This window comes from Urocitellus parryii, chromosome 5 (genome assembly GCF_045843805.1).
Source record: "Urocitellus parryii isolate mUroPar1 chromosome 5, mUroPar1.hap1, whole genome shotgun sequence".
Taxonomy (NCBI): domain Eukaryota; kingdom Metazoa; phylum Chordata; class Mammalia; order Rodentia; family Sciuridae; genus Urocitellus; species Urocitellus parryii.
This window is the reverse complement of record NC_135535.1, coordinates 198,191,986-198,219,481: the sequence shown is the minus strand read 5'-3', so window position 1 is coordinate 198,219,481 and position 27,496 is coordinate 198,191,986. Positions and strand designations below refer to the sequence as shown.

Here is a 27,496-nt window from a genome sequence, read left to right as displayed (position 1 = left end):
AGAGGTGCCTGCCGTGGGTCTTGGAATGGAGGCAGATGAATCAGTACTTGAATCAGCACCGCCCTGGGGCAGCCAGCCAAGCTGTCCCCGTCCCATCACCTTCCTCCTGCCACACGTCCTGAACTCCCCCGTACTGTACTCCTTGTGCTGTGGGCTCCTGGCAGCCCTCCCAGTTTCCCTGGAATCAATCAATTTCTCTCTTCTTCCCTTTTCTCTTAAATTTACATAAAAAAATAAAACTACAATATTGACAATCTAACCACCTAGAATTAGAAAGGATGGATCTTTCATCGTATTGACTTCAAATTCTTTTGTAAAGAAAAAGAAATACGACATGGTGGTCACCTAGAAGGTGTCCCAATGAACTTCTGGACCACATTTTGCTATTTGAACCACCCGTGTGGTGAGTCGTAGATTTTTGGTGAATGAAAACACACAGCATCATCATTTCTGTGTCCTGGGGTACCTTCCTGACACTCCACTTCCTCCTCAGAGGACTTTTGGGGCCCTGCCCATGTTAGCGTGAATGGATCCCACTTTGTTCTTTTTCTCTGCTACAGTTATATTTTGGATGGTCCCATGTCTGTGAATGTTATTTTCTTGGATTTCGTTTGTATTCCTCTGGTGAGGCTGAGTCTCAAACATTTGTAATTTAGCTTTCTCCTGCTATGATTTGGGTGTGGTTTGTGCCCCAAGGTTCTCATGCTACAAGCCTGGCCCCCACTGTGTTGGTACTGAGAGGTGATGGGTCTCTAAGAGGTGGAGCCTCGGGGCTGGGGTTGGGGCTCAGTGTAGAGCGCTTGTCTCACATGTGTGAGGCACTGGGTTCAATTCTCAGCACCACATATAAATAAATGAATAAAATAAAGGTCCATCAACACTAAAAAAATATTTAAAAGAGGTGAGGCCTACTGGAAGGTGAGCAGGCTCTGGGGCACCACCCTTAGAAGAGATTAATGTCATCTCCTGGGAGTGGGTCAGGTGTCCTGGGACCAGATCAGTGTTCATGAGAATGAGTTGTTATAAAGTGAGTTTGGCTTTCTGGTTCTCTCTCTCTCTCTCTTTTGCTCTCACACCTGTGCTTCTTCATGTATTCCCTTACCTGTCATGTTGTGACACAGCCAAGGGGCCATTGCCAGATGTCAGCACAATACCATTTGTACTTTCTGGCCACCATAATGGTGAGCCATGTAAATCTCCATTTTTTTTTTTTTTTTGGACATTACCCAGCATTAGGTATTTTCTTATAGTAACATGAAAGGACTAAGACATCATCTGCGTAGATTACCTGCTCTTGCCCTTTGTCCATTTTTCTACTGGGTCACTCTTTTCTTTATGTATTCTGAGTGCTTGTCTTTCATTGTATTCACCTCAAATACTTCTCTGAGTCCTCACTTATCCTATAATTTTGTCTTTGGTGTCTTTGTTAATAACAACGTATGCCGCCCAGCCCTCCCTGCTTCATTGATTAGTCACTCTTTATGTGCCGGGTGCTGTGGTAAGGCTTTGCATGGCTTATCTATTGAATCCTAACAGTCTCCCTGTGTGCAGGGCTACTGTTACTCTTGAGTAAGTGTTGAGGTCAGAGGAGTTAATTAGCCAGCCCAGGTAGTGTAGGTAGAACGAGACACAGCTGCCACCCAAGGCCAGCTGGGCCCTACTGCAGAGCTGAGTGTTTAAGCCCCATGCACACCCTGGGACTTTGCAGGAATAGGGAAAGAAAGTGCCATTATAAACCCTTAGAAGAAAATGTACCAGTAGTTCTCACTCTTGGCTTTACGTCTCCCAGGAACTTTAAAAACGCTGGTGCTGCACCCCAAACATAATGATTAGCCCAGGATGGAGCCTGCACATGGGGTTTTCTTTTAAAGCTCCACAATGATTCTAATATATAGCCATGGCTGAGAGCTTCTGTCTTGTACTTTGTGGTTGTTTTAAGATCTAGAACTTTTAGCAGTTCTCAGACAAGGGCCTCTTTCACGCATAAGATTTTAAATGCTATATAGGGCTTCAAAAGAAATAAGTTGGAAAATACCAAGAAAAGAAAAAGGAAAGAGAAGAATTAGCTGAAAACCCCAAGATACTGAGCTTCATGAAGCACTTTCATTTCGATTTGGATTGGTGGCCTCCCTGTAAGGGGACTGCAAACTCCTTTTATCCTCATTCTCTGAATCTCAGGGGATTAGTCACCTACAGTTCTCTTCATGTGCCAGCCATTGCTGTTATGATGACATTCTTGGAATCTGCTAAATGAGGCCTTTTCTGGATTCCAAGAATTTAACAGTGACTACTCCAACCTGGGCCCACCAGGAATCCTCCGTACACTATGCCCAAAGGCCCACAGGCCTGAGAATGACACTCTGTAGCTGGTACCAGCTCATTTATCCATCTGGGGTCCCCAAAGGAATGGGAAGTTCTGCTGGAGTCAGGAAGGAAGCAGTGCATGGGCAGGAGGCCAGGCTGGGATGGCTGCACTCTGCCTGGGACCCAGCAGCTCTGCACTGAGGAGGTGACAAGTCTCCAGGAAATGGGCACAGCCTTGGAGAAAGACCAGACAGGCTGGAGGCTGGCATATAGCTCAAGAAAGCAAGCTGGGCACTGGATCTGGCTGTCTTGCTTGACCTGACCAGGTAGTCAGATCCCTGTGGACAGCCACTGGGGTTATAGGTACCTGTAGAACCTTCCAAATACCAGCTAAGGGCTCAGGCCAGCCAGGGATCGACCTTGAAAGTACCAGTCTCAGACCCTTCCATTGTCTTCCCATTTCCTCCCAGGCTGAGGGATACATTGGGGGAAATATCTGCATATGCCAGAGTTTTCCAATTTTCTTAATATGAAAGGGGATCTTTAAAGTAAAAATAATGTTAAAAAAATATGCCGAAGATTGGCAAAGAATTTGGCCAATTCACAGAGAAATAAGTATTTAAGAGTCATAAAACACTAAAAAGATGTTTACCCTTATTCACAATAAATAAAAATTGCAATTTAAGGCAAAGCACTTTACCCATCAAGTTGGCTAAAGATTTGACAACATTCCACATTATTGAGGGCATGAAGCACTCCCAGGTTAGAATGAATCACATGGCATTGTCAATGCTTGATTTATATATATATATATATTTTATTTTTTTTTCCCTCCCCCGCCGCAAAGTTGGCAACTTCACATAGTTCAACCTCCCACATTGTTGGAGTGTCAATTGATAAAACTGTCATAGAGGGCATTTTGGCTAAATTTTTTTAATATATTGTGGTTGGGCACAGTACCTTTATTTATTTATTTTTATGTGGTGCTGAGGATTGAGGGTCTCTGCATGTGCTAGGTGAGCACTCTACAATTGAGCCACAGCCTCAGCCCATTTTGGCAATATTGATCAAAATATGTATATCCTAAATATTTATTGGATAAATAGGATAAAGTAGAAAATATCATAAAAAGTTATTAACTGCATGAATATTTGTAATAAGGAAATTTGGAAAACACTTAGGTGTCCATCAGTGGGTTCCACTGTGTACCCTGTGTGTGTCTCTCAGTGGAATCTACAAAGCTCTGGAAATAAAGGAGGCTGTTTCTGTACTAGGAGGAGGATGCCCAGTTTATTGTTAGTGGAACACTCAAGCAGTGTGACAGCATGTATGGTAGTATGCTGCCACTTGTGCTTGGACAAAAAGGGTGGGTGATGACAAAGACATGTGATGTAGATGGAGAATATTTCTGGAAAAAAAACCCTTTAAGTTGTCTCTGGGAAGAACTGAGATACTTGAAGGGAAGGGTGGTCAAAGATATCTTTCATGAGAATACTCTTCTGCATCGTGAATGATGTGTGGATATTAACTTTTTTTAAGGCCTTCTTCCTTCATGTCACAGGTGGAGTTTAACCTGAATCATTACAGTTTGGAGTTACACAGGCCACAGGGTCTATACCCCACCCTCAGGTTGTTAAACACTAGATGGGTAACTTGGGAACAACAATGTCCTTTCCAAACAGGAACATTTCACAGTTTAAGGGAATAAAATGCATTAGCACAGGCTGCACCCGTGTCCTGGAAGACAGATAACAAGGTGGGTGGGTAGGAAGTTCCAGACCCTTGTTGCCTATGGTGAGCTTGGTTCCAGTCCTAGTAATTGTGTCCAAACTGTGACCCCAGAACGTGGAGAATGTCAAACCAATACTCAGCCATAGACGATGTGCATTAGAGAATTTATTATCACAAAGGGACCCGAGCCATATTGTGCTTTTAGCAAGGGTAAAGAGATTGTAAGACGTCTTCTCCCACAGTGTCGCTGCTGCAGAAATTATACCTGTGGAGGGAAACGGTTACAGCATGAGGCTGTCTGGCTGGTGGAGACGTGACGCTGCACTTAGCTGGCCCCAGATGCAGCTCCCTCTGGCTGGACAGCCTTGCAGCACCAGGCAGGATCCAAGTGATTCTGACAACAAAAACCTGCTCGATGAACATTTTCCTCTCCTGTGGGTTTTTAACACGCCGGAAGTGAACCAGTCATATCAAACCAATGTCTGTCACTGAGCCTGCTGCTTTGGCCTGGCAACAAGTTCCAGGGGCCAGCAGTGACCTGCCACCAGCCTGGAGGAGACTTTCCCTGTCAAGCTCATAGAGCGTCCTCTGTACACTGCTGCTGAGGATGTAAAACATGGCAGTCTGGCCATCCCTTTTGGACCCCCACACAGCACATCTAGGTCTATCCCCAAGAGAACGAAAATACAGCTCCACAAGAACTCCTATGTGAATATTCATGGCAGATTATCCATGATCCTTTCAAAGTAGAAACAATCCAAATGTCTACCAGCTGATAAATGGACAAATAAAATGTTCCATATCCATACACTAGAATATTATTTGGTGCTAAAAAAGAATGAGGTGCTTGATACATGTACCTAGATGAACCCTGAACACAGCATGCTAAGTGACAGAAGTCGATCACAAAGGCATTTAAACATAATGTCCAGAATAGGAAAATCCACAGGGACAGAAAGCAGCTTATTGGAAATCTAGGGCCGGGAAGAAGGATGTTGGCTCAGGGCATGGGTTTCTTTGAGGGGGTGTGGAAATGTCCTAAAATTGATGGTGGTAATGAGTGTATAACTCTGACTATTCTAAAAGTCACTGACTAGTGCACTTCGAATGGATGAATTTTATGGTATGGAAATCATATCTCAGTGATATTGGTTTTAAAAAATATTAGGGAAGGGCTGGGATTGTGGCTCAGCGGTAGAGCGCTTGCCTAGCACGGGCTGGACCTAGGTTCAATTCTCAGCACCACATTAAAAAAAAAAAAAAGGCATTGTGTTGTGTCCATCTACAAAAAAGGATCTCTCTCTCTCAAAAAAAAAAAAAATGTTTGGGCTGGGGATGTGGCTCAAGCGGTAGCGTACTCGAGGCCCGGGTTCGATCCTCAGCACCACATACAAACAAAGATGTTGTGTCCGCCGAGAACTAAAAAATAAATATTAAAAAAATTCTCTCTCTCTCTCTCAAAAAAAAATATTAAGGAAGATTCTCAGGTTTGGAGCAATGGAATATGGTCAGGATGGAGATCACCAAAAGCCACAAAGAGCAGGGCACTTTCAACCTACTCGTTCCCTGGTAGGAGTCTTTGGCTAAAGGAGAATGATGTGGCCGAGCCAGCCCTCCCTCAGGGCTCAGCCTCAGGGTGTCTCTGGGGCGAGGGAGCCTCCTGTGAAGTGAGGGCTGGGGTGTTGGGGAGGCCCAGTGTGTGGTCATACTGTACTTGGTGATGCCACCCCACCTAACACAGTGACCTCTAGGTCTCTTCCCAGTGCATGACAAGGCCAGGCATCAGGAACTCCTCAGCGCCCCTCTGGCTGTGTGAGCCGACGGGCCCAGTGGAAAGAGCACTGATGGCATCAGAAGACCCATGTCCTGGTCCTTGTCATGAATCAAACTTACGTTCTGCACTTAAGGACACGAGGTAGTGACACACCAAAGTAACACACCAACTGCCACGTGTGAGCTTCCCAACAACACACCCAGGGACGGGGACTATTGCCAGTTCTGCAGTCAGCAAAGTTAAGCCACGCTGCTGAGCCAGGTCTTGATGTGTTTGGGGAAATATGTTGAAGTCCAATATTTAGCCTCTAGCTTTTCTGTTGTGACCTTGGATAAGCTACTTCACTCTCCAAATCTCTCTTTCTTCATCTTAAAAGGAAAGCAATTGAGGAGTGACATTGACATGTCCCTCAGACTCAGCAGCCCATTGTTTCTGGATTATCCCCTTTTGAGGTGCCCTTCTTTCTATATTTTCCAAGCAGTTATGCCCTCTCCCAACTCCTGCCAAGTACGATTCTATTCCTTCAGAATGACAGAGCTCGCCTCTGTGAGCCAGATTGCCAGCACAGTTCACATCCCTCCCACGCCATCGTCTCCAAACAAATAAACGTACATTAACAACTGGACCAACTGAAAATAACCAGAGACTCCCTCCAAGTACTTCCAGGATGTTCTCCTTATTGTTTAAGAAGAATCAGTCTACTATTTGCCTATTTCTTGAAACTATGCCCTAACACCAGTGTCTCGCTCCTGCCAAATTGAATATTGCCTAAGCAAAGTGTATTTGATTTTTTGAAGTAAGTCAGATGGAGAGATGGAGAGTTGAGATGAACAGATGGATAGATTAATGGATGGATGGATGGAGAGGTGAAGGGATGGCTGGTTTCTGGGTAGATGGTAGCTGACTAAGTGGATGTACAGAAAAATACAGAGGCATGTATAGACAAATGTAGGTAGATACATACAAAGTTGGGTAGATGGGTGATTGGATAGATGGAGAGATTGCAGAGACAGATTGACACTTAAATAGAAATAAGCAGACTTAGATGGAATAAAAGATACGCACTCAGTGCCATCTTCACCACTTTGCACTGTGATTCGGGAAGCTCCTAGTGTGGGCCGGAAGAGATTTATCACGTTGTTGTTCCAGAGGAACTTAACCTTCTGGATTTCTCCAACATTGAGCTTCACATCAATGTCACGCACGTGGATTGCATCTGGTTTGAGGGATCCCCTGGAAAATACAAAGATAAAATGTTTTATCTATGAATACATAGGACAGATAAATCTATTATTCCTCCAAATAATAGCTGCTGTCATTGGTTTTCTGCAAAAAGATGACTTCATGCATATCCTGGGTTTGCCCCCAAACACACGTTTTTGCAATATGCACTTTTTAAAAAGATTTGACTTTAATTTTCCATTATTTTAATTTGTCCCTGGAGAGAAGTAAAATATTTGGAGACATAATCTATAAGTTTGCTACAGAACAGCTGATGCAGTGTCTTTTGTTTAAAGATGCATGTGGTTCAGTTTAGACAATGTCGACACATCATATGAAGCACATGAAGTTGTCAAAGAAGTTTAACTCACATGCTGAGTTTTAAAAGTTAGTGCAAAAACAGAAGCTGATTTCACCACATAGGTTATGCATGCATTCAACACCTATTTACTAAGGTCCTCATTTATCCAGTATAATCCAAGAGCCAAGGCCACCACAGCAACAAGCAGGTGTCCCCAGGCTTCATGCATACCTGTGTGTGGGGGACAGAGCATGTGTTAGAGAAGGAAGAATTGTCACATAGATGGACCTGACCCCAGGAAAACTTCAAGTCAGGTGATTGACATTCCAACAAAGGTTAGCACATGACTTATTTCAAACAGTGAATCCCCTCTCTCTGGGCATCACTATTCTCATATGGAACATGGCATGATTGAGTTAGATGCAAAGACTTTCTTCCAGCTCTGATGGTCTAGAATCCAATGGTTCTATAGGATAGATACTTGGGTTTATACATCCGTTTATTCCCAAACTTTTATGCACAGCCTATTTTGAAAAGTACGACCATTTCACTTTACTTATAACTTACTTGAACACCTCATATTGTTCTGTGTTTCCGTTACTTCCATACAGAGCAATCCTGATGTGCCCGCTCACTTTCTTTTGTCCAGATAGTGTGACTGATACCTTATATCTCCAACCTGTCCAAAGAAATACAATCAGCTCAATAAACTTATCTTATTGAAATAAACTTATTGAAACAACGATCCAACAGAAGCAAATGAATCCATCAAGCCCTGAATTCCTCAGGAATTAGAGGGAAGGGGCCCTGTGACTATTGATTTCCTTTGGTGGAATTGGGGTCCAGGAATTCAGATTCTGGTTGAGGTGTGGAGACCCAGAAGGCAGAAAGCATTAGAGTTTAGCACAAGAAAGCACATGCCCTCAGGAATGAAGGGCAACCTGTCACTGTACCTGACTCATGAGGCAATGGACTCAATGGTTATGTTCCCCCAAATCCATATGAAACCCTAACACCTGACATGACAGTATTAGGAGAGAAGGCCTTTGGGAGATAATTTGATCAGGATAGTGCGGCCCTCATGAATGTGATTAGTGCCCTTATAAAAAGAATTCCAGAAGGTTCACTCGCCTCCTTTCCACCATGGGGAAGAAGACAAGAAGCTGGCAGTGTGCACCAGAACCTGACCATATGGGCAGGCTCATCTCAGACTTCCAGCCTCCAGGACTGTGAGAAATTAATTTCCATTGTTTCTAAACCATCCAGGCTGTGATATTCTGTGGTAGCAACCTGAACTGACTAAGACTTTGGATTCCATGCTGTTTTGCCACTTGCTTTTTCACTTCACAGACCTTAGAGGCTTACTCTTGTCAGTACGTGGAACTATATCCTTTTTCTCAATAGCTATATGTAGCATTTAATCTATAGCAATTTGTTATTTTTCAATTCGTGGACATTTAGAATTTCCCCTCAATCTTTTTTTTTTAATCAATGCTACAGTAAACACCTTTGAACAATTCTTATGCACTGTGATACATTCTGAGAATCAGGTGTTTGGGCTAAAGGTATAAGCACGTAGGACTTTATAGATACTGCCAAGCTAGTATCTTTTATGGAAAATATAGGATTGCATGAAATACTCCATATAAAAAGTGTTTTATAAAGTGCTATATTATTCCTTTGAATTTAAAACTCCCTTGGAAAATAAGGTTTTTCTCTTCAGGCATAATATAATATTACTTTTACAAAATTAATCTTGATGTTTTTACCATCTTATTCCTTTTTAATGAGAAGCGGAGCAAACAACAACCACCACCACAACAGTGTGTGTGTGTGTGTGTGTGTGTGTGTGTGTGTGTGTGTAGGAGACTAGTTTGACAATTGTCACTGCAGTGACTTCTTGACTTAAAATGACATTGCCTCATGGTGACTGCTTCTTTTGATAATGGATGCAGCCTTCCTAACACATGCATGGGTGGACGAGGTGACTAGCCAGAGTCACTCACCACATTGTGCTCGGCAGCTGTTCGGGATTATTGTTAAAGGGGTGAGCATGAGATGCAAGTCAAGTGCCATTCTCCTGTCTTTACATTATAGCATTCAGCTTTCAGTCTGAAAGGGGGAATGCAAGTCGATCCTTGAGGGAGAAGTCAATGGGAAAGATGGTTTCTTTCAGTTGCTACCATGACTAATATGGCTGGTACACTTTTTAAAATTTTTTTGCAAGAAGTTTTAACTGAGGAAAATGGAAACTTACGGGTAAAGTTACCACTGTCTCCTGTATTCAGAAAAAAGGTTTGTTCCACAGCGCTGGTTTTCCCCTTAAATTGGTCAGCATAGTGCCCCATTTTGGGACATCCTCCAGATGGACAAGGGAAACAGCCATCCTATGGGAAAAACATTGTCTGTTAGTAGTAGGTTTTTGCCTCATTCACTCTCTCCATGAACCCATTTTCTCATCTATTACTATCTCCTCTTATAATTATTGATACTTGTACCTATCCACGTCCTACCCATCCTCTCATTCACCCTTCTATGCTTCCAGGTGGCCATCCACTCTTCTCTCCCACTAATCCATGCAAGCAGGCATCTTCTACCCAGGCTCCCACATTCCCATGCATCCATGCATCCGTCCTCAGGTCTGTGCATAGAACTGAGCTAGGCCTGTACAGCACCCAGCAGGGCACCTTGGAATCCTAGAGCATAGCTTCAAGACGAGCCATACATGAGAAGTAGTGACATTAAAGTCTGAAAGGGGAAATGCAAGTCGATCCTGAGGGAGAAGTCAATGGGAAAGATGGCAAGTTATTTCAGATGAAAAGAGGAAACAAAGACCCATGCCCATTTTCATTTTTTAATATGAGTTATTTCTCTGGATTGATTCATCCCCGTGTGGTGCTTCCCAGGAGCTCATTAACTGGGCCTTCAAATCACGTGAGCGCTTTATGGCGCAGCATCACCAGCCTCTGTTCTTTGCCCTCATATTGCACCCAAAATTCATGGTGTGCAGAGCAATTTCATGATTTGGGAAGCATGAAATAGTTACAGAAGACCCCATGGCCCACCAGAGCTGCTCTCAGAACATTCCCCAAACTTGGGGATAAGACATGAGGTCCTTTTGGTCATAGTGCATCTCAGTATGCCAAGATCAAAATTTGTTTTGAAAGGAAAAAAAGATCTAACTTTAAGCACATTTTATTTTTATCTTTGAGAAGAAAATATTTTAAAGTATCAGAGTTTTGCATCTTGCAATGTAGTAATTGATTCAGGTGCAGATCTTCCATAGGAACCCAAAAGTTCTGCTGGTTTTATTGTTGGGAAACAATATCTCCTATAAATTATTTAAGGGAAATAGTACTTTAATAATACAGAAATCTGGAAGACACTACCTTAACCAGGTAATCAAAATTGACATCATCAAACAAAGTTGGGTTAAGCAGTGCCTTTGATTGTGATTCACTGAGAAGGACCTAATATCGCCTGTTGAATCACAAAGAAATAATCAAACAATTTCAGAGTGTGATATTTAATCAAATACCTGGGTTGGAGTTATCATGATTCCACATCCCAGAAGACCAGGAAAAATGGGAAACTGCTCCCGATTAAAGGAGTCTACAGAGACAAAGCAATAAATCAGAGGCAAAAAGAGGAAGGAAAAGAAAGACTGAGGAAGGAAGAAACGAAGGAAGGGGAGGAAGTGAGAAAGGAGAAAGACAGAGAGGAAGGGAAGCAAAGAAAGAGAGAGGGAGGGAGGGAGGGAAGAAGGCAGGTACAGCTCTGGAGGACATTGTTTAGATAACTGAAGAAGTTTAATATGGGTTATATGGTAGAAATTGTGCATCAAGTTAAATTTCTTGAATGTTGTTTTCTAGGAGGATGATGATGCTCTTAGTAGATGAATGCTGACACTTGTATGAGCAAAGTGTCCGAATATGTTCAATTTATTTACCCATCATTCAGGAACAAAGACACACACACGCACACGCACACAGAGCATTAGCAATTGGTGCGTCTAGGTGATAGGTGTAACAGTCTTCCTGTGCTCTTCTTCAACTCTGTGCAGGTTGGAGACTGTCCTAAATGAAAAGCTGGGGACCCCGGGAGGACCCAGCACGGCCAGCTGTACTTCTGCCCTGCAGCCTGCCCTGCCCCATAGGACAAAGGCTTTGGAAGCTTGGGCATTTCCATTACTCCTGCCCATGAGTGCGGAGTTACATGTATCTCCTTGTTCTGTTCTAAGTCACGGGGGTGGAACCAACGCCAGAGCCACAGCATCTTCCTAGCCCTGGGTGCCCTACCTTCTGGAACTCGTCATAGGAAGCACAGGGGTAGCCCAGGAAGCCGTCGGGGTTGAGGATGCTGCTTCCATAATACTTGTAGCTTCGTAGGTGGTTGCAAGCTGCAAAGTTGCGGGTTCCTGAGAAAGCAGAGGCCAGAGAGCTGGAGGAGGCCTTTCGCTTTTGAAGCGTGGGCCATTCCACGGCACACCTTGTGCCTCCACGTTGCATGGATGGGTGGGGCACGCCTCAGCACTTTGGGACATATTAGGAGGGTTGCTCAGGACCAGGCAAGCGTTGAAGAGTGACAAGTCCTAACAGGCACGTTTGTCCAGTGCTCCAGGGACTAGAATATAACATAAATGAGGAAGCTGGGGCCAGGTGGGGGTGGGCAGGCAGAGACAGAGAGGGCAGAAAAATTCAGAGACAGAGAGAGAAAGAGACATAGAAACAGTATGTATATTTATATATAATGAGAGAAAAAGATAGGGAAGAGAGAGAGAGAGACAGACAGACAGACAGACAGACAAATACAGAAGATAATAGCTTTCAGAGGAGCCACGTAGCCCAGCTGGTTGTTACAAGTTAAAGACCTGATTGCTTGGTCTTCTGATTTTTCACAAGAATCTTGAGTTTTACACAAAAACCTTTCCATGCTTCACTGATGACAGTGCATTCCCATTGTAACCAAGTCCCCATGAAGGCCATCCACACTGCTGTGGCCACACATAAGGACACTGGACCACACCTGACCTTGCCCTTGAGCCCACCTTTTCTGTGTCTAATTGCTCAGGCTAAGCCACCTCTCGTCTTCACTATGCTGAGCACCCTGCCATTCTTTCACGGCCTTTTATTTACCACCTTTAAAAACAAGCAAACAAACTCATCTTGTTTGGAAAATTGATTTTTCATTTCTCCAGCTACTTGGTTTAAAACTTCCCACGGAGCACTCTGCAGTGACCCTGGACACACCTGGGGACCATTCTCGGGGGTCTGGTGGGCTTTATGCGCCACTCCTTGGAAGGCACATCCCCTTTGAGCCAGGGTGGCTTCACTCTTGCAGGTCCCAGCCCTGCTGCACCCACTGCCCAGTGCCCTCCAGCCGAGCCAGCCAGTCCCCAGTGCCCAGTGCCCTCCAGCCGAGCCAGCCAGTCCCCAGTGCCCAGTGCCAAGGCCAGCGCTCCTCAACAGACAACAGAACCTGCTTTAAACTTAATTGTTTCTTTCATCCAAAATTGCTGCCCGGGGACCCGTAATAGAGGAGAAAGTGGATTTAATTGTTCCCAGGGCCCAGCACCTGGGCAACATGAGCTCCACACAATAGAAGCCCACTCTAGCGCTCACGGGCTTGTTCACTCTAAATTGCCTCTTTAATTAAACCTGGGCTCCTTCCTATTATGTGTGCCCTGCTCGTCATTTCTGGGAGGGGGCAGCTATTATTGTGACTCTAGGGTTCCTTCAGGGAGAGTGGAATGGCCGCGTCTTCCTAACAGTTACCTGGTGCGGAGCTGAGAGCTCAAAAGCTCCTCTGGGTTGCCAGGCGAGGCTGGCTGTTGCTTTATTGACTCTGCTCTTTGACATTAAGCACATGGAATATTAAAATGCCAACCCAAGGCCATTTAACAGAGTGTGTACAGTGCCCTCTTTGGCTTGGGCCCTGAACAGGGTACTGGAGTATCTGGGGTGCCTGAGAAATAGTTCTTAGCTATGGGGAACTTCTAGTTCAAAAAAATAAAGCCTCCTCTTTCAGGGAGAAAAGTAAAGCCTGGTCTTTGGAAAGGGGCAAGTGGAATAGCCAAAGGTCAGGACATGGGAGGTCACCTAATGTCAGGGGTAGGGATTCTGCTCTCCTAGATGAACACAGGAGATTGCCAAGATCCACCAGGGGTCCCCCAGACCTCTGGCCTACCCTGCTCTGCTCCAGGGCCTAAACCCACAGAGGACATCCCTCCTCCTTTTATCATCTCATCTGCTTCTACTCTTAGGACCTGATAACAGCAAACAAGAAAGTCAAGACTTCCAGATCTTTGCTTATGATCTGTGGTATTTCCAGAAGCAAGTGCAGAAGATAGGATCAGTGGCCAAAGCCAGAGCGGAGTATTTGCCAGCGTGCCCATCCAGCTATTGTCCCAGCATCCTGACAGCTGGGGGAAGGGCCACAGGCTGGATGAACACAAGGCTTTGCAGTTAGAAAATGGGCTGAAATATAAGGTAGCCTGGGACAAGCTAGGTAACTCTTCTGATTCCTAGTTTGTGCATCTGTAAAATGAAGTTACTCCGATTAAGTTTCTCTTGGCATTATTGTGAAAGCACCTGGCACAGAGCGAGCACTCCACAATGGTGGCAAATTAAGCATCATGGTGGCCAGACCCACATATTCTGCCTTCACCCCAATATAGCAGTTGCTGCTTTCATTTACATACCTTCCCATAGTCCATCTATATCAACGATGGTTGAAAGGATATTTTTCTGACATCCAGGCATTTGCCTTCCTCCATTTGGAAAGAAATCCAGATGGCCCACCTTTTGGCTCATTCCAAAACCTGAAACATTTGAAGCAGAGGTGAACAGGGAGGTTAGTGGTATAAAAGTTAGATCATGGCCAAAGTGAGATGTTCAACTCATTCTAACAAGAGTGAAAGCCTTCTGGTAAATTCTCTCCTCAGCAGAGCTACCACTACCTCCAGCTCTGCAGAAAGATCTGAGAGATGGGAGCTTGGCAGGATGGGGAGGGAGGAGAGAGAACAGGAAGTGAGATGGGAGGGTGGGGGGAGTGTGCACACATACATTTGTATGTGTATCTGTCTGTCTGTCTTGGGGAGGCCCTGGATAATACCAATATTCCCTGATAACATTAAGCACCAATAGGCACATATCAGGTACAAGTTGTATTTCTTTATTTATTTTAAAAATTTGGTTTCTACATTAAAGTGCTTTATTGAGACCACATAATAGTATATTGTTCTCTTGAGAGCCGAGGTACAATGATGAGACGCTGTGCTTCAGAGGCACAAAGACCTGTGATCAAAGCCTACTTCTACTTACATGACTTTTGATCTTGGGCAATTACTTAATCTTATTGATCCTCAGTTCCTCAGTTGTGAAATAGTGATAATATCTACATTTTGGGTATTATAGAATTAATGGGCTAATACTATAAGACATCCAGTGCAGCACATGGTAAATATTAGTTAAGTGATGATATCATCGTCGTCATGATCATCATCATCTTCACCACCATTAAAAACACACCCTATATTGGCAAGTGTCATGAATGGTTATATAAAAATATTGGAAAAAAGATGCTGATTTTAGAAGAATTAAACAAAGACACAGTTAGTCTCCAATAAAACAAGCCATAACCAAACTTTGAGAAAAGAAAAAAATTTCAAAAATTAATTTTGTGTTTTGTAGGTATAGGTCAAGTGTCAATTATAACACAATTTCCATTGTGGATCTTGGTAGATTGGGAAAGGACATGGTTCAAGATTGAGTTAACTATTTTGAAAAGTTTGTGTGTATACTGGGGGTGGGGACTGCTTGGACTCAATGTCTTCAGTCTTAGTGCTGGTCACCAGGAAGTGAGACTGAGGAACTCACCTAGGAAAGGGACTATGGGAGCAATATCCGTGTGAATCACATCCACAAACATGGCGTCCGATGGGTCCAGCCGAACCTCCTCAGGTGTGCCCTGGAAACATGGCTCTGCTGGATCCAGCCCTGAAAAGGAGAAGGTGGACAGGCTGTACTCTGACAAAGACCAGGATCTACACCTTGCACCCACCAACTGGGCGTGAGGAGTCTGGGCAAAAACCCAGTGGCTATCAGTCAGGGGACTGGGTCTATAGCTCCTGGTCTGCTTGGGAAAGAGAGGCTGGAACTGCCTGTTGAAGAACAACTGGAATTCTCCAGTGCCTGGGTCTATGAGGGCTGGGTGGGGCCCTTGTGCTCCTCATTTCTCTCTCTTTTTTAAATTTATTTATTTTTATTAGTTACACATGACATTACAATGATCTTGGCAATTCATACATTTGAATCATTGGGGTATAATTTCTCATTTTTCTAATTGTACAGATTGCAGAATCACACTGGTCATAGTTCATTTCTCTTTTCCTGTTTTCCCACACACATTACCATTTGGCCATTGCTCTGAGACGGTGTGTTCCCTGGCCTCACCCAATTATTTCCAGTCCCTGAAACCCCACACTTATAAGCCTTTGTGCCTTTTCTCATGCTGTCCCCAGTTCTGTGTGCCCATCCCCACATTCTTCCTTCATTTAAACCTTTCTGCTCTGAAACTCAGCACCAACACCACAGTCTCATGGAAAACTCACCCTCTCCTTTCTCAGACCATTCTAGACACTGTATTATTTTGAACTTGTTAATTTTGCTTTGAATTTTATTTGCCTGCTTAGTTTTCTGCTTCCTGAACCGGAATGTGGTTTTCCTGAAGCAGGGGCTGTGCCCAGTTCATATTCAAAGAGAAGCAGAGGGTGGGGGTGGGAGAAGTGTGGCACACGGTGACCTATATTCTTGCCCTGGTTCTTTTAAAGGTCGAATGTCTGTCCTCATCCAGAAGGTGGGAATATGGACATCTCTCTTATAGGGTTATTGTGAAACCCCCGGGAAAAGGTATAAAGGAAAGGATTTTGTAACCTGAAAAATTCTATATAACTATTAACTAATACCCTGCCATAATTCCCTCAATTCCTCACACAGTGCCTTGAGCAATGGGGACACTCATCTAATGTTGAATCAAACTGACAGCCAGAGTTACACACTAATTTGGTTGCCCAAAATAAATAGTTGTCAGTGTCTGTCTTTCTTGGTAGATTTATTCTAGGTAGTGGTTCACTCACTTACTCACTCATTCATTCTTTATTAAGCACTTCCTTTGTGGCAAGTCTCAGCTACCTACTTTCATTTCCTGTCTGTGCCAAACACAGCCAAAATATTCAAGGACTGTTTGTGGAACCAATGAATATTTTTTTTAAAAAAATCATCTCAATTTTTTTTCCCCCAACTTTGTCATACTCTAGCAATAATAACCCCGGAATCATTGGTTTAATGTACTATTTACATTTTTCTTGTTTTACAAATTCATTTTAATCTGCAGTCATCTGTTTTCTAATACACGTTAAGATACACGGACGATCATTTTAAAATTTAAGTCCGTGGCGTCACTTAAAGAGTTGGCTAGTGGGGGACCAGTAAGGGTGACCATCACCAAGAGAAGGGCCTGGGATGGAGGTTTCTGCTGCTCGCTGCCCGCTGCCCGCTGCCCGCTGCCCACACCCTGGGTCTTGGGACCCAGGTCGTTCCACATGACCCCTACCTGTGATCCGGCCCACGTGGCCCCCCAGCCTCCTGCCCGCCTCCGCGGCTATGTGCGCGCCCAGGCTGTGGCCGATGAGATGCACGTCCTCGGGGCTGTAGTCCAGCTGCGTCTGCGGAGGGAGAGCGCGTCAGGGGACCCCAGGACCGCGTGAGGACGCGTGGATCGGGCAGGGGACTCAGGTCCCTGCCAGGGTGGCGGGCGGGACCCAGCTCAGAACTGGGGAAGAATGACCTGCCACTGGAGGTCGCAGCCTGGGGCAGCGCGACGGGGGGGGGGGGGGGGGGGCGCAGCCTGAGAGCCTGAGTCCCGCAGGCGACGGTGCGCGCGGCAACAGTGCTGACCAGCGGCCGCCGCGCCAACTGCAGCCGCCGCCCCTGGACTGCCGGCTACCACCAGCGCCCACCGCAGACCCTGGTCCCTGGCCGGGTGGCGGGCGCCTGGGGGTGGGAACCGGCTCTCCATTCCTGCAGAAGCGGCCTAGGGCAGGTGTAAAGGGCCTTGCCCGCGGGCTGCAGGAGCAGGAAGACTCATCTTCCCCGAGGCTGGAACTGCTGGGCAGCCCAGGCTGCTCTCCAATTCCCAGAATAGCCTTTCAGGAAGGGGGTATTTCGAAAGGGGAAACTGAGGTTGGAAGAGATTAGTCTCCCCAGACTCCGCAGCTAGGAAATGATGGGTGCTGCGACTTTAGGACAATCAGCAAGGGAGGAAGGGGGCGGCCAGATTTCAGGAAGAGACTGAGAACCTGGGCCACTTGTCTTGCAGCCCCTATCTGCGGCCCCTATCTGCTGCCTTGGGTACAGTGGAGTGCTTCCCGACCCCCTCGCTCTGTCCCACCCCCGGGACCGGGCCCAGACAGGGTTTTACCGAAAGCACTTGGACTAGGTAAGCGATCTCCGCCCCCACGACCCGAGTGTTGTGGACCGCTTGTGTGTATGTGGTGCGCGACCCTCTCCTCCAATCCACACAGATGCAGTTCACCTCCTCCACTTGAAACATTTTCTGGAGAAGATGAGAGGAGAGAGAAAGAGAGAGAGACTCTGACCAATTTATCAACAGTTCCAAGTTGCACACCCCAGAGATATGAATCCAGGTCCATCAAGTACCAGGTTGATGTCAGATGTTAACATTCCTCCTATCGGTTGGTTGTGTCCTAAGTTGACTCACAGGGCAGCACTATGAACTGGACACACTCACCCTGCTTAACATATGTGGACACTGAGGCCTGAAATGGGCAAGTGTCTGGTTTAATATTTTTCAGATGGTTATTGACACAGCCAGATCCAGAAGGTCACTTCCTAGATCAAGTACAAGTAAGCTACTACCCAATAAAATTTACAACTCAGTTCCTTGTTGGCCTTGCCACATATGGAGTGCTCAATACCACAAGTAGGAAGTGGCTCTTGATGTGGACCTCACAACTATAGAACATGTCTGTCGTCACAGAACATTCTGTGGGATAGCAGTGTTTTAGAGGTCAAATTTTAATCATTTTTTAAAATGTTATGTTGGGTTTTATATCAACCATCAAAGACACAGCGTGGGCTACTTGACTTGTGGGTGGTTGTGTAGCCTTCACTCTGAGACTTTTTGACTGGACTCTGGGTTTCTTCAGCCGCAGAAGTTGATGGATAATGAGAAGTTGGCAATGAATACCCAGATAACCATGTTTCCCTGGGTGTTTTTAGAAAGATCCCCCTCTCTGGAGTATTTCCTTTCCTCGTTTCAGGGGCATCAGGGGTACAGAGTTTGAATGTGTGTGCGGGGTACTGGACTCACCAGGAGGTGGCCAGGTGAGGAAGGTGGGCCCTTACCCTGCACGTGTCCGGCAGCCAGTTCTCCTCCCCCTTGTCTATGAAGCCGTGGATAATGAAGCGTGTCTTGCGGTCCAGTCGGAAATTTGAAGCATCAATGGTGTCTGGGTCAGCAGTGATCAGCTGGAAAAGTAGAAAAGATGAATTCAATCTTTAAGTCCTCCCAAGCTGTGGGACTGCTACAGCCAGTCCTGGAGAGTCCAAGATCACAGACACAACTCCCATGACACCCAGATGGGACTAGAAAGAGTTCCTGACCTGGGATTATGGCTAGAATTCCTCGAGTTCTTACTTTTTTTTTTTTTCTATTTTCATGAACCTTGAACCCAAATCTAACATTTCTATGACTCATGAGGCCAAGCAACAAACCACAGTGGAATTAGCAGCACCTGTGACTCTGTCCCCAACTGAAGTCACAGACATTTTTATATCACAGGAAAGTTGTTTCATATATCCTCAAGTGTCATTTGGACTCACTATTATAATAGTTAATAAATCAACCCGTAGATCTCCTTATTTAGTGAAATAAAAAAGCAGCATATACAATATATACTACCCATATTTATATATTTTTTAATGTTTTGATAAGTCCTTTTCAACATACCAGGCCCACTTCCACCAATCACCAGGACCAGACACCAGAAGGATCGCATAATCAAAGTGACACAACAACCATGTCTAAACAGATTCCAGGCCGAGGGCACCCCGTGGGGAATTTGTGGTGTAGAATCCCACAATAATGACCTCAGGGACCTAAAGACAGACACCTGTTCTCTAGAGCAGTGAGCTGCATGAATTCTTAGCAATGTCTTCCTTGAAACTGTCGCCTGGTCCCTTCTGACCACCTGGAACAAGCCTGTCCTGCTTCCACCTGGCAGACCTTCTGGCACTACAGTTTGCTTCAGGGATGTCACTTTTTCTCTTTTGTGGTTAATCGTCCCTTTTCTGATTGTCTTCTTGCTCCTCAGGAAGGATTTATACCCTCTTACATCCAAACCTAAGGGGCTTCTATCCCTCCACTGCCCATTTTTCTGGGATACACGTGGCTTCTCTGCAGATGCTGCTCACATCCTCTTCCTCCCAGGGAACAGGGTGCTGGTGCTGGATGGCCCCTGAAGGTCTATGCAGAGGTGTATGTGGGAAGGAGTATGTTTCTAGGTTAGGCTTCATGATTTCACATGATTTCATCACATACTCTGGGATTTATGATCTCTACAGTCAAGATGGCTCTAGGTCTAACATTAGGGGTGCAGTAGCTTCTGGAAAGTTCCAGGACAGTGAATTGAATTGTGCTCTAGAAATCCATGTGACCATGTGGAGCCCCAACCTCCCTCCCCCATGATGTCATTCCACCCCCCACTCTTACTTGGTAGTTGTCCGGATTTTCATTTGTGTGCAGAAGAAAACGGGTGCCAATGTCTTCTGGAGACCAGGGAAATATCTTTAAAGGCCGCTGAAGGGTCCCTGCCCAAGGTTTATCATTGGAAAAGCAGCCAAAGGGTTCATAGCAGACCTCTTTCCCTGGGGTAGGAAGAGCCACAAACAGGACACTCATGAGGTTCTGGGAAGGAGCGATGTCATGTCCACCCGGGGAGACTCCAGGATGAGTCCCAGGGCTGGCTAAGGTTGATCTTCATTTGAGCAGTGTCTCCAGGCGCTCTGGATGAATATGTATGTCATGTGGTGTACACATCCCTGGGCCCTCCTTCGGAGATTCTTATTCAGAGGGTTCTGGAGTGGGACCCTCATCATCAGACAGGCCGGGGAATCACAACCAGTGGCCTTCAAACTGTCTGGTGCAGGAAGAGCCCAGCTGGCCTTTTGCACATTGGGTATTGTCTAACATCAAGTATTTATCAAGTGCCTGTGAGCTCTGTAGCCCAGAGGTGCTCATCTCAGCATGTGACACCTAGCACAGGCCACCACTTGCTCCTCAGAGGGATGGTGACAGCATCCTCACCTCTGACAGTGGCCAGCAGGAGAAGGCCGAGGGTCCAGGAGGGCAGCATCTGCATGGGAGAACACAGACACACTCACGCCCATGGGCACGGGTGGAAGGCTGGCAGGGAAGAGCCCAGACAGGACAGGAACCCTAGATGCACCCACGATGGTGAATGAGTGGAAAGAAACTCCGTGGCTGGGGCTGCACAGGCTCTTCCTTTAGCGTGGGGAAACTGAGGCCGAGGCCTCCCCAGGCAGAGGGAGTCAGGTGGTGCTGCCCTGGGACTCCAGACTCAGGGTCCTCCCCTGCAGCAGCTTCACCCTCTGGGGCCCATCCCCTGGCAGCCCATGCTACTCATTCCCACTTGCCACCTGCCCATGTGGCACTGTGACTTACCCTGCTTCACGGTGACTTCTCCTCACGCCCAGCAGGTTGGCCCTGGCTTTTTATAACCAGGCTTTATCCTTTGGACTCCTCTGGGGGAAGGCCAGGGCAGGGTAGATAGGGCTCACGTGGGCGCGTTGAACCTTAGTTATCAGAAACACATAGAGCCAGCTCAACCCGGGAGAGGGGCTGGGCATGAAGTAGGATTGGAGGAGAGCAAAACTGACTTTGGGGATGGGAAAGGACCCTATTGATCTGATTTTACAAGTTCAGTTACCAAAAGATTGTTCCAAAATGATAACAGGGGAACATCAGGCTGTGGGGACTTCTTGACCAAATCTCTTCAGACAACAGAGACCCCAGACTCCTCTCGCTTCCTCGTTGCTGTTGACAGACTGTGAAAGGGTGAAGTCTGAGGGCTCACTGTGGAGCGGGAGTGTGTGTCTGTGAAGACAGGCACCTTGGCTACTTGACAGGGTGGGTGACGAGCAGCCCCCTGGCCCCGGAGTCTGTAAAATGAGGACAGCCCTGAAAACCAAGATTGTTCTCAGGAACAAAAAGAATGCTGTTCACACACAGCCTTGTCTAGGAACTTTTAAAAGTGTTGTGAGTTGTCCCGGTTGTACTTTGACTTTTGAGATTAGAAGTGGAGGTGTTTTCTTTCCCTCACTGTTAAGAGGAAATCCTGGGTGAATAGCCAGGTGCTGCATTGCCACAATTTAAACTGGCATCTATCGCAGATACAGGGAAGTGCATAGATCTTAAAGTTTCAAACTGAGTACAGTTCAATGCACATTGACAATACATGCACCTGGCCCAGATCAAGATTTCCATAGCCAGAAGTTCCTGTCATGACTCTTCTACCACCAGCTCTGTCACCATATGTAATCTGTTTCCTATCCCTAGTTTTGCATGTTCTCAAATTTTATGTAAATGGAGATACCACATGTGCTCTTGAAAGCTTTGCTTTTGTTCACACAAAACATTTTTGAGATTCATCCATGTTGTTACACATATCAGTAGCTTGTTCATTCTTTATTGCTATGCAGAACCAATATATGTCTGTAAAATACTTGGAGAAATTCTTGGAGAAAGAGATTGCAATGTGTGTATCTATTCTACTGTTTGTGGACACGTGGTTTCTTTCCAGTTTGGAGCTCCTATGAATGATACCACTAGGCTCATTTTAATCTAGGACAGGTTTTTAGTAACCCATGCTCTCATGACTCTTGGGCTTATACCCGGGGAAATTATAAGGGCCATGGGGTGCACATGCACTCACTGGCTTTAGCAGATACTGCTGAATAGTTTTCCAGGGCGCTTACACAGTGCCGTCTCCACAAGCAGCTGTTGGCTCGGTGCTCCACATTCCCTAGCTGCCCTCTAATCAGTCCCAGAAGTACAGAGATTGCCAGCAATTTCCTGAGGGTTTCAAGTATAGAACATATGTGTGAGTGGGCGAGTACAGGCCTGTCTGCATGCATATGTGAGAAACCTCCTTCTCAGAATGATGAGGCTGCACCCAACGATGGGGAGCTGGTGGAAGCTAAGGAATAAACCTCCCTCTCTCCAATGGGCTTAAGGAAACCAAGGCTCCAAGAACTGATAGAGTGATGAGGAAACCTGCACGGGGTCACCTGAGCCTCAGTGAATGCCACCTGCTTCCCTGGAGGTATTCAGCAGCAGGGGAGGAGGTCAGGCCTAAGGCTTGACATTAGGGACCCTATGGAGGGAACTGGCATGGCCAACTGGGAAGAATGAACTTAGGCCCTTTTCATGGTACCTGGGACTGCCTGTAGCTTTGGGAAAACATCCTACTTCCTCACTATGGCCTTCAGGGTGCAGTGTTATCAGGATCGGCCTCCTTCCCAGCCACACCTGTGTGTCCTTCCCTTGCTCAAGAAACTCAGGTAGTCCCTTGAAAGTGCCTGTCTCTTTGTATATTGTTTCTTCTTCCAAAAAATATCAAATAATAATTTTATGTCCATGATTATTTATTTAGATCTTGCCTGGTGGCAGGGTCAAGGCCTGAATAGTCATTGCCATGTTGCCAGAGCCCACAGCACTGGCATATTGTAGGTGATCACTAAATATTTGCTGGCTGTAAGAGTGGAGAGATGAGACTCCATGGATCGGTGAGCTGGTATCTCCCATTTGCCTGAGCTGCCTCTGTCACTGCCTCCCTGGGTGACTTGGCTTTGTCCTTATGGGAGGGTTCAGCCAATGGGAGACGCTGGCCACTCATCAGGTAGGAGCAGGAAGAAGGTGGAGTTCTTACCCATGCTTCCGCCCTCTGTGCTATTTGGGCTGCTTCTCTATTCTCTCCCGGGGCTGCAGCCCTCTCAAGTGCTTCAGTCCTTAGCTCCAGATCTCAGATCCATCACTGCACCCTCCCTTCATGCTTCAGGCCCAAGGAAGAAGGAGCTGCCTCCTGATGCAGCATCACCTTACTGATCGGGTTCTTAGCTCTGTCTACCCCTCTGTAAGCAGCCCTTTTGATGACCCCCTGAGTGACATGACATGAGAGCAGGTGATCCTGTGGTCTGTTTGGGGGGATTAGCTAGGGCTTGGGCACCTCACTTTCCTGATTCTGTACCCTATTTCTACTGAGGACTTCGTCTTTATTAGGATTATTTGTATTATTGGTATTTATTGGATTCGTTGTTTGATGTTTGGTTTGCTCACCCGTCCTCACAGCAGTCAGTCCATTCCGGGACTTGATTGTGGCTTTTGCAAAGGTTTAGTTAAGTGCTTTCAGAAAATCTGCAAGTTCTCTGTCATGCATGCTCGCCTGTTCTTGCCATAGATTCATCAAGAAATCCAGAGAAAGTTTCACCCCTGGGACTAGAGATGCTTTATCTGGTCGACACCACTCAGAGGGCAGAATTAGACAGAAGGAGAAGATTACAGTTCGTTCCTTTAGGTAGAAGTGTTTCTTTTTATTTCTGGGTCACCACCTCTGTTCTGAATGCTAATGGCAGGTCATCATCACCCTGCTCCTGAAGGACTCACGCGGCAGATCTATTCCACTAAGAAAGCACTTTCCAAGGCTGGACTCACTGAAAAATAGAATAGAGCTTTGCTGATGCAGAGTGAGGTTCCTGCCTTACTTGAGTGACATTTTGTCTTGGTAAAAATCAAGCCTCAAGCAGGTGTCCACTTGGGTAATATACTTCCAAGGTCATTTTCAAATCTGGGATCCAGCAGGAAATATTGGAAGCTGCAGGATGCCACCCTTTGATTCAAGAAAATCATCCCAAGGAGCACATCCTTTAAAAATCACTTTTAAAGAGGAAAAGAAATCACCCAAGAGGCCATGGTGCTCAAGGTAATGTGAAGTGGGCTGAACCAATACATCTGGAGAGCATCGTCTCAAGAACAGGTGTGGGGGCCCATGGAGAGAGCTGAGCATGGGAAAGGAACTAGGTGTTGGTGATGTAAAACTTGACCTCAGAAAGATGGAGACCTGGCTTATTCCCATCTTACAGCTGGAAACCCAGAGGCCCAGAAAAGTGAAGAGGCTTAGTGCAAGGGGCCGTGGAAGAGCCTGGCCTTGATCTCAGGGCTCCATGACCTCCCAGTGGGCTACTGCTCTCCTCTCACTTCTCAGTCTGCTGACTTGTGCAATGGATGGACTCTAAGCTGATTTAGGAACATGGTCCCTGCACCCAGCTGCCTCCAGAGTGGGCTGGGAACCCCTGCCACAGTCACCAGTGGTTGGTGGAAGACATACTGGGTGCTCTGGAACAGTCCAGAGGCTGCCTGGCTTCTTCCACAGGGTGGCTTAAGGCAGGCCAGCTAGTCCCAGGGACACTCATTTGCCCCCTCTTGTGTGCCCTTGGCAGGGTCAGCTCAGCCACAGTGGGAAGGAAGTGAAGGCCAGCACCTGTGGGAAAACTCACTTGCCAACCACATGGCCGACAGGCAGCAGGGCCAGCTGGTGAGCCCTGCCAGTTGGCACAGCAGCTGCCCAGGGCTGGGGTGACTTGGGGCCTCCTTCTCTTGCACCTGAGGCCCGTTTAAACACACTTGTCCTGCATTTGTCCCACATCTGTCCCCTCCCTTCATTCCTGCTGCCCTTGCCCTTGTTTGGCTGGCAGCACCTGGCTCTAGGCCCTGCGTGTCCTGCTCCTGGGCCACTGCATTTCCTGACCTCCTAAGTTCCTCCTCAGTTTTAATGCCGTCGGTGGCTCCCCGCTGTCTTTGGATGCGTGATTCTCACGGGGGCTGCGCAGGCCTGTCCATTCTCCCGTGGCTGCAGTGTGTTGGTGTCCTTCTGTGCTCTATATAATGTGGCTCTTAAATGTCCTCCAGAGGTCCATGTGTTGAAGGTTTGGTGTCCAGCTTGTGGCACTGTTAGGAGGATGAGGAGCCTTTAGGAACTGGGGCCCAGTGGGAGGAAGTTAGGTCACTGGGATGTGCCCTTGAAGGGGACGTTGGGACCTGGCCCCTTTCTGTTTCTCTTTTTCACTTCCAGGTCTCTATGAGTTGAACAGGCCTCCTCTGCCACGTGCTCCTGCCATGATGTGCTGGGCCACCACAGGCCCAAGCAACCATGCACTGCACCCTGTGGAACAGAGGGCCCTGTGGAACCTGGGTTTTATGTTAATACACTGAAGAGTAATCTGTGCTACGCAAGGTGGACAGAAAGAGATGATCAAAGCATGATTTCACGAACCCCACAGCTTACTGACATACGAAGAGAACGTCTCTCCGATTCACAAAGGTTAAAGAGGGAGAGAGTAGCAAGAACAAGCCACCCAGAGAAGACACTAGGCAGACCAGGGACAGTGAGCACACAGCGAGTGAGTTCCAAAATGATTAAAGTCCAATTACTTGATCAGGATGAAAGTCTCCGCAGGAAGTAGGCTCTAATTAAAGTGTGAGGAGGGGCTTCTTGGGAGTGGTTCTTGGGAGACTCTACCACATTTGTCCAGGGCCACAGCAACATGGCAGGTCTACTCCAGAGTGACCACAGAGAGTCCCAGCCTTCCCACCTCCCTAGGTCAGCGTGTTGGAGCATGGATCTATGGGGCTGAGTTGGGTCTTCCCAGTGGTACCGGGAAGTGGTGCTCGATCACCATGCTGACTAGTGGTCCAGGCCCATGTGGCCATCTTGGAACCTGCTGTTCTTGCCTCCTTGGGGTTTTCTCCAGGTGTATGTGTGGTACAAGGACACATGTTCCAGGAAAGGAAGGGGAGGAGAGGGCAGAGGCCTGGCTCTGTTCCAGCTTGAGGTCCCTTTGGCTGTTTCTTCTACCCCTGGAGTGCATGGCAACCTCCGAACCTGTGGTTGGAACCCAGATCACCTGGGGTCACCCTGAGGCTCAGGGCAATGTCTAGGCTGCATGGCATGGCCCACATCTTGGGGAACCTTCTCAACTGGCTTCGTCCCTTTATAGTTGCCCACTCTTCTCCGCTTCCTCCCTATTTTAAAGCATTGTACCCACATCATCATCCTTACCTGTTAGTCTGGTGAGCAAGCTGAGACAGTCCTTGACCAGGGAGCAGGGCTGTCACCTGGGGGCAGCAGGCCACAACCCCTCCATTCTTTCTGGGTACCATTTGCCCACCTCAGATGGTCCTTATGCCCTCCTGCATGAATATCTATAGGGGCTGCCTCTTCCTGGCTGTCTTCCTGAGGTACAAATTAGGGGATACAGAAAAGGAAAGGCATACTGAGGCTCAAAGAGAAGTGTCCAGGAGCCTTTGGAATTCAGGAAACTCCCATGAACCTTTGAAATGCAAAACAAGCATTGGTGAACGGTGTAGCCTATGTCCTTAGCCCTTGCCCTTGGCCTGTACCCCTGACCCTTGACCTGAAAGAAGAAACATGAAGGCAATGCCCAAGTTTTAGAACAACTGGAGTGAAATTGCATTGCTCTGCCCTGGTTCCACCTCTTGTCCAGTTCCTAACTACTGTTCCTCTATAAATACTAGCACCCTATGCCAAGGGGTAGTTGTCGCTCCCCTTGGAGGTAGCCTGCATGCTCCCTTGAATGTGTATTTCTTACTTTACCCCAAAAGATGTCTTTCCCTTGATGTAGCCCACATTCTTCCTAAACCCATCAGTGGCTCTGTCCCCAGTGCCTGGCAAGTGGCAGGAGCAGACCTGGTGTGCAAGTGTTTCTAGAATCTACATTGCATTGGTTGACTTCTTTTGCCAATATGGTACCCCTTGCCCAGGTGTAGGTTCAGGGCCGATGCTGGCTTACACTGGCAAAGGGCTGTGTGCATTCAGCAGCTCTGACTTCACCCTGGGACTCTGCTCTCTCTTGCTTAGTGCGCTTGGTTCCAAGGTGCTGAGTGCTGAGTGACTCTACCACCACTGTCATCTTTATCACCTTCCGTACCATGGCTTATTAAGCCCTCACCTTGCCCTGTGACATTGTTACTGAACCCAAGTCAGTTTA

The 27,496-nt window shown here is 46.7% G+C and overlaps 1 protein-coding gene across 3 annotated transcripts; it reads right to left on the bottom strand.

Moving 5' to 3' along the window:
• Nucleotides 1-4,236: 4,236 nt before the first annotated feature.
• Nucleotides 4,237-20,766, bottom strand: LOC113183005 (pancreatic lipase-related protein 2-like). 3 transcript variants are annotated; one of them, XM_026389192.2, is made up of 13 exons: nt 20,718-20,766; nt 20,124-20,278; nt 18,758-18,880; nt 17,811-17,945; nt 16,944-17,055; nt 15,209-15,328; nt 14,032-14,151; nt 11,630-11,748; nt 9,589-9,718; nt 7,899-8,010; nt 6,891-7,042; nt 6,512-6,524; nt 4,300 (listed from the first exon to the last, which is right to left on the bottom strand). In XM_026389192.2, coding segments are annotated over exons 1-13 (1,341 nt in total). The 3 variants fall into 3 exon arrangements, with proteins under 3 accessions (XP_026244974.2, XP_026244976.2, XP_026244977.2); XM_026389189.2 differs by lacking the exon at nt 6,512-6,524 and having other exon boundaries at nt 4,237-4,300; nt 6,875-7,042; nt 20,118-20,278; XM_026389191.2 differs by lacking the exon at nt 6,512-6,524 and having other exon boundaries at nt 4,237-4,300; nt 6,875-7,042.
• Between the last annotated feature and the right edge of the window lie 6,730 nt (nt 20,767-27,496).